At 38.8% G+C, this 12933-nt stretch overlaps 1 protein-coding gene across 5 annotated transcripts in view; it reads right to left on the reverse strand.

Moving 5' to 3' along the window:
- uso1 (USO1 vesicle transport factor) overlaps positions 1-12933 on the reverse strand; it is a 107984-nt gene that overhangs the window by 79211 nt on the left and 15840 nt on the right. For 3 of the 5 annotated variants that reach the window (XM_073042344.1, XM_073042346.1, XM_073042343.1), the window contains exons 4-6: positions 8357-8436; positions 2132-2146; positions 19-122 (exon numbers count right to left, since the gene is read on the reverse strand). In XM_073042344.1, coding sequence (XP_072898445.1) covers positions 19-122; positions 2132-2146; positions 8357-8436 — 199 coding nt within the window. The remainder of the gene's footprint in view (positions 1-18; positions 123-2131; positions 2147-8356; positions 8437-12933) is intronic. The other 2 variants (XM_073042347.1, XM_073042345.1) reach the window with 1 other exon arrangement.

Here is a 12933-nt window from a genome sequence, read left to right on the forward strand (position 1 = left end):
ATGAAACCAAAAACTCACCTCTAATAATGATAACAGCAAAGTTACATTTTCCTGATGCTTGATGAAAATTTCTGTGAAGTGCACTGCAAGATCATCAGAACTAGACTTTTGAACATTTTCCTCTGCAACAACAAAAACAAAGTCATTGGTTTTCATAGATGTCCAATTTCTTGAAATATGGTTTTGAAAACTTCAGTAAAAACTGTTTAGAAAAATACACTTTTCAATTCCTGATATAAGCTCTGTAAAATCAACAAATGGAGAAACCTCCTCAAGCTTCAGTGGATGATGCCACTGCCTTTTATTAAAATAGGCATCCCAAAGTTGTGCTATCCCAACCTGCTGGCTATGATCCCATTAGTCTTTCAAGTAAGGCAGCTAGTTATAAACATCAATTTTGACTGATTCTGGTCACGAAACACAACAAAAAGATAATGGTATAGACAGGAGGTTTTTTTTAAGCATTTCCCACTGCAATAGAGGGCTATTCAACTTAATATAAACATAGTAATGCAAGAAGGAGAGAATTTTTTCTTTATATAATAAGATCTGATGGACACTGAAAATGGATCTAAAATTGGCTCAAGTTACTCAAAGTAAAATGTACTGGTTGCTAGATGCTTTTGTGACTGGAAGGCTATTATCAATGCAATTTCAGAGACTTAATCCCTTGCTTATTGCAATATACATAAGATCTGGAATTAAATGCAGGGGGCATTAGGCAAGATACGGAGCATAGGAGTAGGGAAGCTGGGCCAGAATCTTATTCAACAGTTTATAGAGCTACGGCCTCACAGCTCTATGTTCGATGTGTGGAGTTTGCACATTCTTCCTGGGCAGTATAGTCTTCTTCTACTAGCCAAAAGTTCTTAAATGTGCAAGTCAGGTCACCATCTGGTCACTGTCAATTGCTTCTCGCATACAGATAAATGATATTACTGTGAGTTGGGGTTAGAGTTGATGGAATGTAGTTTAAAGTACATTTATTACCGAAGTATGTATACCATATACAACCTTGAGATTCGTCTCAAGGCAGTCACAAAACAAAGAAACCCAGTGGAACACATTAAAAAAGACCGCCCAACACCCAACATGCAGAAAAAACAAATAACATTCAACAAAAGTAAGCAAATAACATTCAGAACTGATGTTCATGAAAGTGAGTACACGGCCATGAAGCCCGTCATCACTGCAGCTGGTCCAGGAGACCATTAGTTGCAGGCCACAGGCCTCAGTTCAGTAGAGACGTCGCAGTAGTGAAGTGAAGCAGTAGCCTACAATGGATATGGGTGGGGGGGGGGGGCGTGTGTGTGTGTGCGCGCGCATTGATAGATATAGATACAAAAATCGATACTTGCAATTTATTTGCATACTCAATGGACAAATGGGCCTGCACCTTTAAGTACAACATTGCAGAATTGGAAGATTTTAAGTAGAAGGAAGACTGGATAACCAAGGATTGCTCTTTTTGAACAGAGATGGCTGAGGGAAGACCTACCTGTAATGTATATGAAAAGTAGGATCTTTTTTCTTCCAACTGCCATAGACATAAGCAAATGGCTTTCTCTATCATAAGTGTTCTACTATTTTAATACTTGAGATAAATTAGGTCACAAATGAATAACTGCTACACTACTATTGAAGCATTTGCCTTTTGCTCTTATAATTATGTAATTTTCCAAATATGATCTCCACCACTAGCAATTGTTGCCTAAGCCCTGACCACTGAATTTGTCTCTCACTTTCCCTAAGACACACTTCACGCAGTTCAACATCTTTGAAAATGTTCTTCTGAAGCACCTCTGTATGATTTATCACATTGAGACAAAATATTTTTGTTTAAAAATATTCCCGAAACCAACAGATGTCCCTGAAACTGACTAATTTGCTGCTTGATCAAGCCTTTTAAACTAGAAAAAATAATCATGCATTTTTATAAAGACATGCATTTACCAATGTTAGTTTAAAGCTGAATTTCTATCAAAGTAATTAACTGCCTCTTCATTCTCAACTTTAAAAAAAATCTGCAGTTAATCTAGTTGCTAAACATCCAAGACTGTTGAAATATGAACTATTTTCCATTTGTAAACTTACTTGAAGCTGAGCCATGCAATAGTAATTAAAATTTTACCTTCAGATCCTTCTGCTGAATTTTACATGAAAGAGAAGAAAGACATTAACTGAGACAGAACAATTCACCGTAAATGCAAAGCACTCTATGCAACTGACATGCTAAAGCTTTGCACTCACAACATAACATATTAAAACATGCAATGAAAAAAGCAATGACAGCTTGGAGAAAAATCATTGTTTACAACTTTTAGTCTGATGTTTTAAGATTTCCTCATAATCTAGGAAGCCACTTGGTTCACTGCATCTATTCTAGCTCACAGTGCAATCCAATTTTCCCACTAATTTTGAGTTCCTTGTGACCTACTTCCATCAGCTCCCATTAGATTTTACAAACCACACACAAAAGAGCAATTCAGAGTGACCAATGAACCTACCAACTCCAACAGAGAATGTGCCAACTCCACAGAGATAGCATAGGGGAAGGTCACAATTGAATGTAGCTTGCTGGAACTGAAAGATATACATTTACCAGCTTTTATTATGTTTAATAAAATGGAATTAAAGCTGGATGGAAAATGAGAAGCTATTACTTGTCTATCTCACTGCATCTTCTTTAATCTTGGACTGCCATCATACATAACTAAGATTATGTAGAAATATACAACTGCTAGAAGGGCTATCAACACAAGTTGAGAAAACACAGGCTATGATTAACCCACTGCAATGTCCGAAGCCATCAACAATGTGGATCATTACAATGACAATAACCACTTGGAACCTTGGAACCAAGATAGATAAAAGGTTTAATGAAAAACTGGACATAGTGATAAATGAGATTGCTTAAAGATAGAAAAAGGTCACAAGCTACATGTCCTAAGGATAAAGGGTCTCAGCCCAAAACATCGACTATACTCTTTTCCATAAATCCTGCCTGGCCTGCCAAGTTCCTCCAGCGTTTTGTGTGTGTTGATATGACTGCATGAAGCAGGTTGAATCCCATCATGGTAAGTACAGTTCTGATTTCAAATGCCTTCAATAAGAAGCCTTTTAATTCGAAGAGATTTTGTTTATGCTAATTTTCTGTCAATATGTTGTCACATTTTTAAGCATCAAAATTCCAGCTCGTGAACAACATTGCTGTGTATCTTTCACCAAGTACACATTTATTCAAATACTATAACTTCTCCAATGTCTTACATTACATAGCAAAGCTTTAGACACTTTTTTCCCTTTAGTCACATGTAGTTTTGGGAGAAATCTTTTGGGAGAGTATATTAGTAAAAACCAAAGCCATTAAATTGAATTTCAGAAAGACGAAGTTTGTGCAGATGCAGCAAAGACTTCAGAAGATAAACCGGAAAGAGCTGCTTGATGTTAAGTCAATTGAGAACCAATAGAGTCTATTTAAAGAGTTAATACACACAGTGCAGGAAATGTTCATACCCAAGGTCGGGAAAAGCACCAGAATCAATAAATCAACCACGTGGATGAATAAAGATAGTCATAAAAATTATTGAAGAAGACAACTAGATAAAGAATTCCGAAAAACGTAGTCATGATGTTAATCATAGGGCATATGAAAATGACAGCTATAGTCAAGTGGGTTGCAGTTGCGTAAAAGATTTATTCAAATTTCGCGGCCTCGCTTTTAAGCCTTCCCGTTTCCACCCTCCCCGGGCGGGAATGCTGTAGGGGGCGCATATTCACAGTCTCTTCCCGCGCGCGGGCTTTTCCCCTTGCTGGTGAAGAAGGCCTGGCGCCCTTTTTGGGGCCGGCCTCTCTGCCGGAGCGTGCCATTTTGTGAGCCGGTTCAAGTGCGCTGGAAAGTGGGTCACCACAGGGTAATAAATTATGCAGAGAAGGAAATAGCAAATAGTCTTAATTCATATTTTTCTGAAGTATTCATCTGCAAAGATGTTAGTAATATGCAAGTGTAGAGAAAAACAAGGTTGTTTTAGGTTACTTAGAGAACTTAGAAAGTGAGGTCCTGTTTCGACTGAAAAGTCTGGAAGTTAATAAATCTCCATGGGCAGACAATATATATCCAAGGGTACTTAAAGCAGTCTGTGATTATATATACAAACCTCTAATAGGTATTTTTCAAAAAAATTAGTAAAGACTGGTGAAATCCCCAAGGACTGGAATTGAGCTAACATTGTCCCAGTATACAAGGAGGATGGTAACTGACCCTGGTAACTATAGACCAGTAAGCTTAATGTGTATATTAGGTAAGATAATGGAAACATTAATATAGAATGAGATGAAAAAGCAGCTGCTAAGATCAGGCATGTTAACAGAAAGCCAGCATGGGTTCAGAAAGGGGAAATCATGTTTTAATATTATGCTGGGAGGCAAGTTAAATTTATGATAACAATAGAGCAGTTGATATAATTCACTTGTGGACTTTCAGAAGTCTTTTGACAAAGTACCCTACGAGAGGTTAATAACCAAATTACAGGAGGAAGGGATTCAGGGTAAAGTGTACAAATGGGTGCAGAATTGGCTCACAAACAGAAAACAAGTTATCGTGAGAGGTTCATTTTCACACCTAGAAGATGTTAGAAGTGGGGTTCTGCAGGGATCAGTTTTGAGACCGTTACTGTTTTCAATTTACATTGATGATTTGGATAAGTACATAACAAATAAACTAGTAAAGTTTGCAGGTGACATAAAATTAGGGGGACGCACTGATAACATTCAGGCAGTCGAATCAATAGTTAGATCTAAACAAAATCCAGATCTGGATAGATATATGGCAGATAAAGTAAATGTAAAATATTACATATAGGAAGCAGAAGTGTTAGTTATAAATATACAATGAGGGGCCTTGGGTTAGAAAGTGCACTGTATGAGAAGGATTTGAGGGTCCTGGTAGACTCATCACTATCATTATTTAGACAATGCACAGAAACAAATAGAAAGTCTAATAGAATATTGGGCTATATAACGCGATCAGTGGAGTTCAAGTCTAGAGACGTTCTCCTTTAGCTGTATAATGTATTTATGAGGCCACGCCTGAGTACTGTGTACAATTTTGGTGTCCATATTTTGTGAGGGTTGTGAGGCACTAGAGAGAGTTTAAAGAAGGGCAACAAGACTCATTCCAGGTTTGCAGGGCATGAACTATGAAAAAAAGATTGAAAGAATTAAATCTTTTTAGGCTAAGTTGACGTAGAATGAGAGGAGATATGATAGAAGTGTTCAAAATCATTTAGGGTATAAGTAAGGTGGATGCTGGCTTCTACTTGAAAATTAATCCATCAACAAGGACACGGGGCCATAGGTGGAGACTAGTTAAATGAAGATTTCAGACTAACATTTGGAAGCATTTCTTTAAACAGCGAGTTGTGGACACATGGAACAAACTACCTAGTTGTGTAGTTGAGAGTAGTATCTTAGAGACTTTTTTTATTTTTTTTATTTTTTTTTATTAGTTTTTCAAAACATTTTACAAAATTAAAAACCCCAAATCCCAATGAGGAGCATTAATACAGAGCAAGGTTAAGCATACAATATCAATATGCTACAGAGGAAGAGAATTTAACAAAAAAGCACCTAAATTAAAGACAAGTGAGCTTAGTGTCCTCCCCAAACCCCACAACACAAGAAAAAAAAACAACAATTCCAGACCAACCACCACACAATATAGAGAGTATAAGTCCGGACAGTCAAACTCCCAGACTGTGAATACGCTTAGCAACAGAGGATAATAATGCCTACTACCAGAAAAGAAAGGGAGCTGAAAGCAAGGGACCAAAAAAAAAACCCTAGTCAAGAGGAAGGTTATGAAAGTACTCGATAAAAGGCCCCCAGATCTTATGGAACTTTAAATCCGAATTGAGAACTGAATAATGAACGAATATGAGTTTCTTGGAGGAAAGCAATGTCAGCTTTGAGTTGTTTAATATGTGAGAATACCTTCCTCCTTTTAACAGGGTGGTTCAGTCCCTTTACATTCCAGCTCACAAATTTAAGTGCACTAGCCATTATCAATTACTAATGCATAAAAGGCAGCAGGCATATAAAAAATCAAGCGGTACAATAGCAGTCTGGGAGCAGAGATGTAAACATAGATTCGTAAGGTCAAAATATAAATATGTCCTAACCAATAAAGAAATGTTGGAACTGGAAAACCCATCCCACCCACACAACCCAAACTAGACGGCTACCAAAACAAGTAGCTAGCTCTACCAAAGAAATTAACCCAAATACAACTTCCAGATCTGTGTCATTGACAGCAGTTCCGTATAAATGCTATAACAAACAGTAACTAGTTTATGCACTAGGAAACATAACTACAGATTAGAACACCTTCTGCCGAGATATACAACTTAATACAGAGAAAATCAGAAGAAAACCAAAACTAATACACCCGCGAAATATTATAGAAGGATAAAGTAAGAGAAAGGGAAAAAAAGGTAAGAAGGAACAAGAAAAAAGAGAGGAAGGGGAAAATTGTAAATTCAAGATGAGTATTTATCAACCGTTTACCAAGAAGGGAGAAAAAAACATTCAGAGAATGGAAAAAAAAGGGGGTGAAGAAAAGAAAAAGATAAAATACATAAGTATTTAAAACAGAGGAAAAATAAATCAGCAGTTGAACTGTGAACCGACAAACAGGGAGGCCTTCACTAAAGACTTCAAACCTCCAAAACAAGTTAGATTTAGTTGTAGAACTCTGTAGGTAAAGTTATACAGAGGTGAAAATAGATTACACACACACCAAATCCCGGGAGAGATTGTCAACAGCCTTTAGAGTTTCAGTGAATAATGTCTGAGTGATTCAAGTGAATTCCGAGTCCAGAGAAAGTAATTTTACTACGAGTACTTATCCACCATTTTAGGAGGTCCGATCAGATTCTGAAGATGACTGGATAGCCGGAAGACTTGCCACAAACGCTTCGGCTTCCCTCGCTGATTTGAACCACTTGAATTCCCCGGTATTAAACTTGATTCTTAGGTCAGCAAGATTACGAAAGGAAGGTTTGAAACCACGATCAAAAAGCACTTTCATTACGCCTTTATACTCAGCGCGCATCTTTAAAGTCTGGGGTGCAAAATCTTCCTCAAAGCGAATGGTTGTATCCTGGAAAGAAAAAGAGCCTCTGCGACGTGCCTCCACAATCAGACTGTGTTTTACCTGGTATTGATGAAAACACAAGATTACTGGTCGTGGACGGGATCCCAGAATTCCGGGAGAGACATAGATTCTGTGTGCCCGTTCGAGCTCGGGCGGGTTTGGAAGCAGATCCTTCCTGAATATCTCACAGAGAAACTCGGCGAAAAACTTCACGGTTGACCCCTTCTCAGTTGCCTCTGGTAATCCCAGAATTCTGATGTTGCAGCGTCTGCTGCGATTTTCGAGATCCACCATTTTGGAAAGAAGTTTATTAGATTTTTCCTCTAAGCTGGAACAGAGAGTCTCCAAGTATCGAACCCGACTTTCTAAAGCTTCAGAAGTCGAATCGATGCGAGATAAGTGTTCAGCATGTTTGTCCACTTTATCGTTGATCCGATCCAGTTTGTCTTCTAACTGTTTGAAAGCGGTTTTAATTTCCTTTAAGATTTCGTCTCGGAGATTTGCAAGCGCCTCCATCGTCACGCCCGACGAAGTCGTAGTTTCTTTTCTCCCGGATTTAGAACTCTTGCTAGACATTGTAGGTTAGATATATTCACAGGCAAGTAAGAGATACTGAAATAATTCCTATCTAAGCTTTATAAAATGGAGACATTTAGTGCAAAGGTAGCGACAGTAACGGAACAAAAGTTCGGAGCAGCTAAGCAATCGCCATCTTACCGGAAGTCCTCCCCTATCTTAGAGACTTTCAAATCTAAACTTGATAGTTATTTCAACACCCTAAGTAAATAGGAATTTGGCCAGCTTTGTTGGGTCTAATGTTCTGTTCTTGTCAAAATCTTTCTAATGTTCTAATGTATCAAGTTGTATTGAAAATGAAAAATACTGGACCAGACATCACCTGTGGGGGGAAAAGAAAATTGATCCACCAGGGAAAAAATAACCTCAGTATTTTGGCTCAATCTCATCACCATTGCTGCATAAGATTTCAGTCATGTTACATTGACTAAAGGTAGGCATTCAATGATCAACTTTAACAATCTTGTTTCATACAGCAGACATAATCAATGTGTTCAAAATGGTACCTCTTCAGATTTTTTGGTGAAGCATATTGAAAAGCGCAGCATAAGCAAATGAATTTAAGGTAAACTCATAATGGGAATGGTAATGTGAAGAGATTTTAAGCTTTGAAATGCTCTACTGTACCTGGCTCCTCTTCTTCCACTTCATTAGAGATCAGATTGTAAAGCGTATCTAATGCATAGCCAATTATTTCAGAGTCTGAGCTATAAGAAAAGAATAAGGTTTAAATATACTTTGACATCTAGACACAGAACTGAAGTTAAAACATTGCCTTTTTAATTTTGATCATTAATTAACAATTTAAAAATCAACAGAAATACATGCATGGGTTTAAGCCCATTTATGACATTGAGAGCTACTTACAGAAGAATGACCAACCAGGTCACAAAGTCAAAACCACAAAACATCACTCAAGACAATTACTGCCCTACTAACATCCAGGTGGAGATCATCTCTGATGTATAAAAATCGTCATGTTGCCGTTCCTACACATTCAAGTTTCTCCAGTCTATTCAATAAATAATCTTGGTCTAGATCTTGTCAGAGCCACAAGCTGGATATTTTGAGGTCAGTTGAGAACTGTAGCTTGTGACACCAGGCATAACTGAGTCAGTAAGTAGGTACAAATAATGAAGTAGATGTTTATTATTGAAATTGTTTTATTATTACATGTACAAGATACAATGCAAGCCTCGACTTCCATACTGTTCATACAGCTCAGATCACTATACAGTGCATTGAGGGAAAACAAGGCAATATCAATGCAGAATAAAGTTTCAAAGCTACAGAAAAAATGCAACGCAGGTAAACAATATGGTGCAACATCATAACGAGTTAAATTGTGAGGTCAAGAGTCTGTCTTATTATATAAGAGGACAATTTTAAGAGTCTGATAATAGTGCAATAGAAGCTGTCCTTGAGTTTCACAGTACATGCTTTCAGGTTTTGTATTTTCTGCCCAACAGAGAGGAAAGAAGAGAGAACATCCAGGGTGGATGGGGTCTTTGATTGGCTGCTTTACCGAGGCAGAGAGAAGGACAGTTGCAAGAAAAAGTTTGTGAACCGTTTGCAATGACCTGGTTTTCTGCATTAAATACTCAGAAAATGTGGTTTGATATTCATCCAAGCCTTAATAATAGACAATCTAAATTAATAAATTGTTTAATCATTCACAGTCCAGGCTGGAAAAATATGTATTTAATAACAGGTATAACATCCTTTAGCAGCAATAACCTCCACCAAACGTCTCCTGTAGCTGCTAATTGGACTTGCACAATGGCAAGAAAGGATTTTAGACCATTCCTCCACACAAAACTGTTGCAGTTTGTCACTATTTCTGGGATGCCTTGCATAAACAGCCCTCTTCAGGTCATGCGACAGCATCTCAATGGGGTTACAGTCTTACCAACTTGGCCATTCCAAAACATGAATTTTCTTCTTTTTAAATCATTCTGTTGCTGATTTAGTCTTGTGTTTCAGATCACTGTCTTGATGCATCATCCAACTTCTTTTAAGCTTCAGCTAATGCATTCATTCTCCTGTAAAAAAATTTTGATACAATTTTGAATTCATTGTTCCCTCAACGATTGCAAGCTAGCCAGACTCTGAGGCAGCAAAGCAGCCCCAAACCACGATGCTCCTTCCACCATGCTTCACAGTTGGGATGAGGTTTTGGTGTTGGGACAATAGTGCCCTTTTCCTCCAAATACAGCAGTTTGCATTTCTGCCAAAAAGTTCAACTTTTGTCTCATCTGTCCACAGAACATTGCCCCAGAAGTATCGTGGAACATCCAAGTGAACTTTTGCAATCTTGAGACATGCAGCAGTTTTATTTTTTGAGAGCAGTGGTTTCCTCCGTGGTATCCTTCCATGAACACCATTCTTGTTCAGTGTTTTTCTTGTAGTGTAGCGGTGTGCTACACACAGCACTGAAATAACGACATACAGTCGGTGAGTTGCAGTTGCAAAAGAGATTTATTCAAACTTCGCAGCCTCGCTTTAAAGCCTTCTTGTTCCTGCCCTCCCCAGGCGGGAATGCTGTAGGGGGTGCATATTCACAGTCCCATCCTGCGCGCGGGCTTTTCCCTTTGCTGGTGAAGAAGGCCTGGCGCCCTTTTTAGGACCGGCCTCAATGCCGGCGCGTGCCACGTTGTGAGCCGGTTCGAGTGCGCTGGGAAGTGGGTCGCCACAATAGTGGACCCAAGAACAAAGACTTTAGCAAGTTCTAGAGATATCTGCAATTCTTTTGTTATTACCCTTGAGATCTTTATCATCTCCTTCAGCATTGCACGCTGTGTTCTTGGTGTGATCTTTGCATGATGCCTACTCCTAGGGAGAGTAGCAACAGTACTGAGTTTCCTCCATTTGTAGATAATTTCTCTTACTGTGGACTGATGAGCACTCAGCTCTCTAGAAATACTTTTGTAACCTTTTCCAGCTTCGTGCATCTCTACAATTCTTTTTCTAAGGTCCTCTGAAAGTTGTTTTGATTGAGGCATTATGTACATAAACAGGTCTGTCTTGAGAAGAGCAGGCTCAGTCAGTAACTTTATGTGTCTTTTTTTTATATATAGGGCAGGGCACCTCTACAACCCACACTTCTAATCTCCTCTCACTGATTGGAAAATCCAACTCCAAATAGCTTTTGTATAAGGCATTACCCAGAGGTTCACATACTTTTTTTTTTAAGACTGTGATTGTTTAAACGGTGCACTCAGTATTGTCTAGAAGTACAACTGTTTATGTGTTATTAGTTTTGGCAGATTGTCTACTATTGTGGCCTAGAAGATCAGACTACATTTTACAAGTATTAGAGAAAATCAGGTAATTGCAAAGGGTTCACAAACTTTTTCTTGCAACTGTATAGATAGGGTCCATAGAGCGAAGGCTGGTTTCCACAATGTACTGAGCTGTATCTACAACTCTGAAATTTCTTGCAGTCAATGGCAGACCAGTCACCATACCAAGTTGTTCTGCTTTATATGACACATCGATAAAAAATTTTAATGGTCAACAAGGACATGCCAAATTCCATAAGCCTCTTGAGAAAATAAAGGTGTTTGTGAGCTTTCTTGGCTATGGCCATCTATGTGGTTGGATCAGGTCAGGCTATTGATGATATTTGTTCCTAGCAAACTGAAGCTCTTAACCTCAACATCACTGATGTAGACAAGAGCACATGCACCAGCCCCATTTCATGAAGTAAATGACCAGCCCCTTTGTTTTGCTGACATTGAGGGAAAGGTTGCTGTCATGACACTCACTCCTTCCTGTACTCCAACTCATCGTTATTTGAAATGCAGCCCTCTTCTACGGTATCACCTGCAAACTTGTAGATGGAGTTCCACTAGAATCTGGACATGCAGTCAAGAATGTACAGAGAGTAAAGGGTTGAGAACACAACCACTTAAAGCACTAATGCTTAGAATAACCGTGATGCAAGTGCTGCTGCTTATTCTTACTGATGACAGTCTGTTGGTCGAGAAGTCAAGGATGTAGTTGCAGAGGGTGGCATTGAATACCAGCATCCAGAGATTGCTTGAAATTAATAGCATTGAAGTGGAGTTGTAGTCAATAAACTATAGTCTAATGTAGCTGACTTTACTGTCCAGATGCTCCATGGATAAGTGTAGGGTCACTGGACAGTTGTCATTTAGGCATGCTATCTTGTTTTCCTTAGGTACCAGGATGAGCATAGTTTTCTTGAAGCAGGAAGAGGTTAAATATGTCTGCAAATACTCACATCAGCTGATTTACTCAGGATCTAAGGACATGGCCAAGACAAATGCTTTCTATAGGTTCAATGTCCAGAAGATTAGTCTTGCATCTGCAATGGTGACTGCGGTTTAGGTGCACTGGAGGCTCTGGGTGATTACATAACTATACCCTTCTGCTCAAAACATGCATTGAATATATTAAGCTCATTAGGAAGGTATGTGTTGCTGTTGGCAATCTGCCTGACTTTGTTTTGTAGCCCATTATAGCATACAAGTCTTGCCAAAACTGATGACTGGTCTCAGACTTGACTTTGGACTGGTCCTGTCTGTTAGCATCTCTGCTAACTTTACAAAGGTTGCAGCTCAATTTCTTGTAAATGTCAAGGTTACCTGATTTGAATGCTGCAGGCCTACACTTCATTAGGGAGTGGATCTCCTGGTTTATCCATGGTTTCCATTTCAGAAACACCCAGAGTTGTCCTCTTTGGCACACAGTTCTCAACGCACTTACTAATGAAGTCCATAAAGTGACATGCTCATTGAGGCTGGCAGCTGAGTCTTTGAACGTGGACCAGTATGCTGACTCAAAGCTGCTATGCAGAAGCCCATATGTTTCCTTAGCCCAGCATTGTTGCATGTTCCATATCCTCCAGTTTCAGCTTCTGTTTGCATGCAGGAAATTGGCACACAGTCTGGTAGTGCGATTTACTAAAGTGTAGATGGGAAGTGGCTTAGTAAGCATCCTTAATGACTGTATAAAATACAATTTTATTGTAACAAGAGATTTTATTGGGACAAGAGAATTGCTGGTAGTAGTACTTTGGTAACACGCATTTGTAGTTGGCCTGGTTGAAGTCAATGGCAATGATGAAAATGTCCTCTGGTTATCCCGTTTCAAGGCTGCTCAGCACAGAGTATAATTCGTTGAGTACATACTTTGTCTTCATTTCTGAGGTGGGATGGAGACTGCTGTCAGGATTGCTG

Source organism: Hemitrygon akajei, chromosome 4 (assembly GCF_048418815.1).
Source record: "Hemitrygon akajei chromosome 4, sHemAka1.3, whole genome shotgun sequence".
Classification (NCBI taxonomy): Eukaryota; Metazoa; Chordata; class Chondrichthyes; order Myliobatiformes; family Dasyatidae; genus Hemitrygon; species Hemitrygon akajei.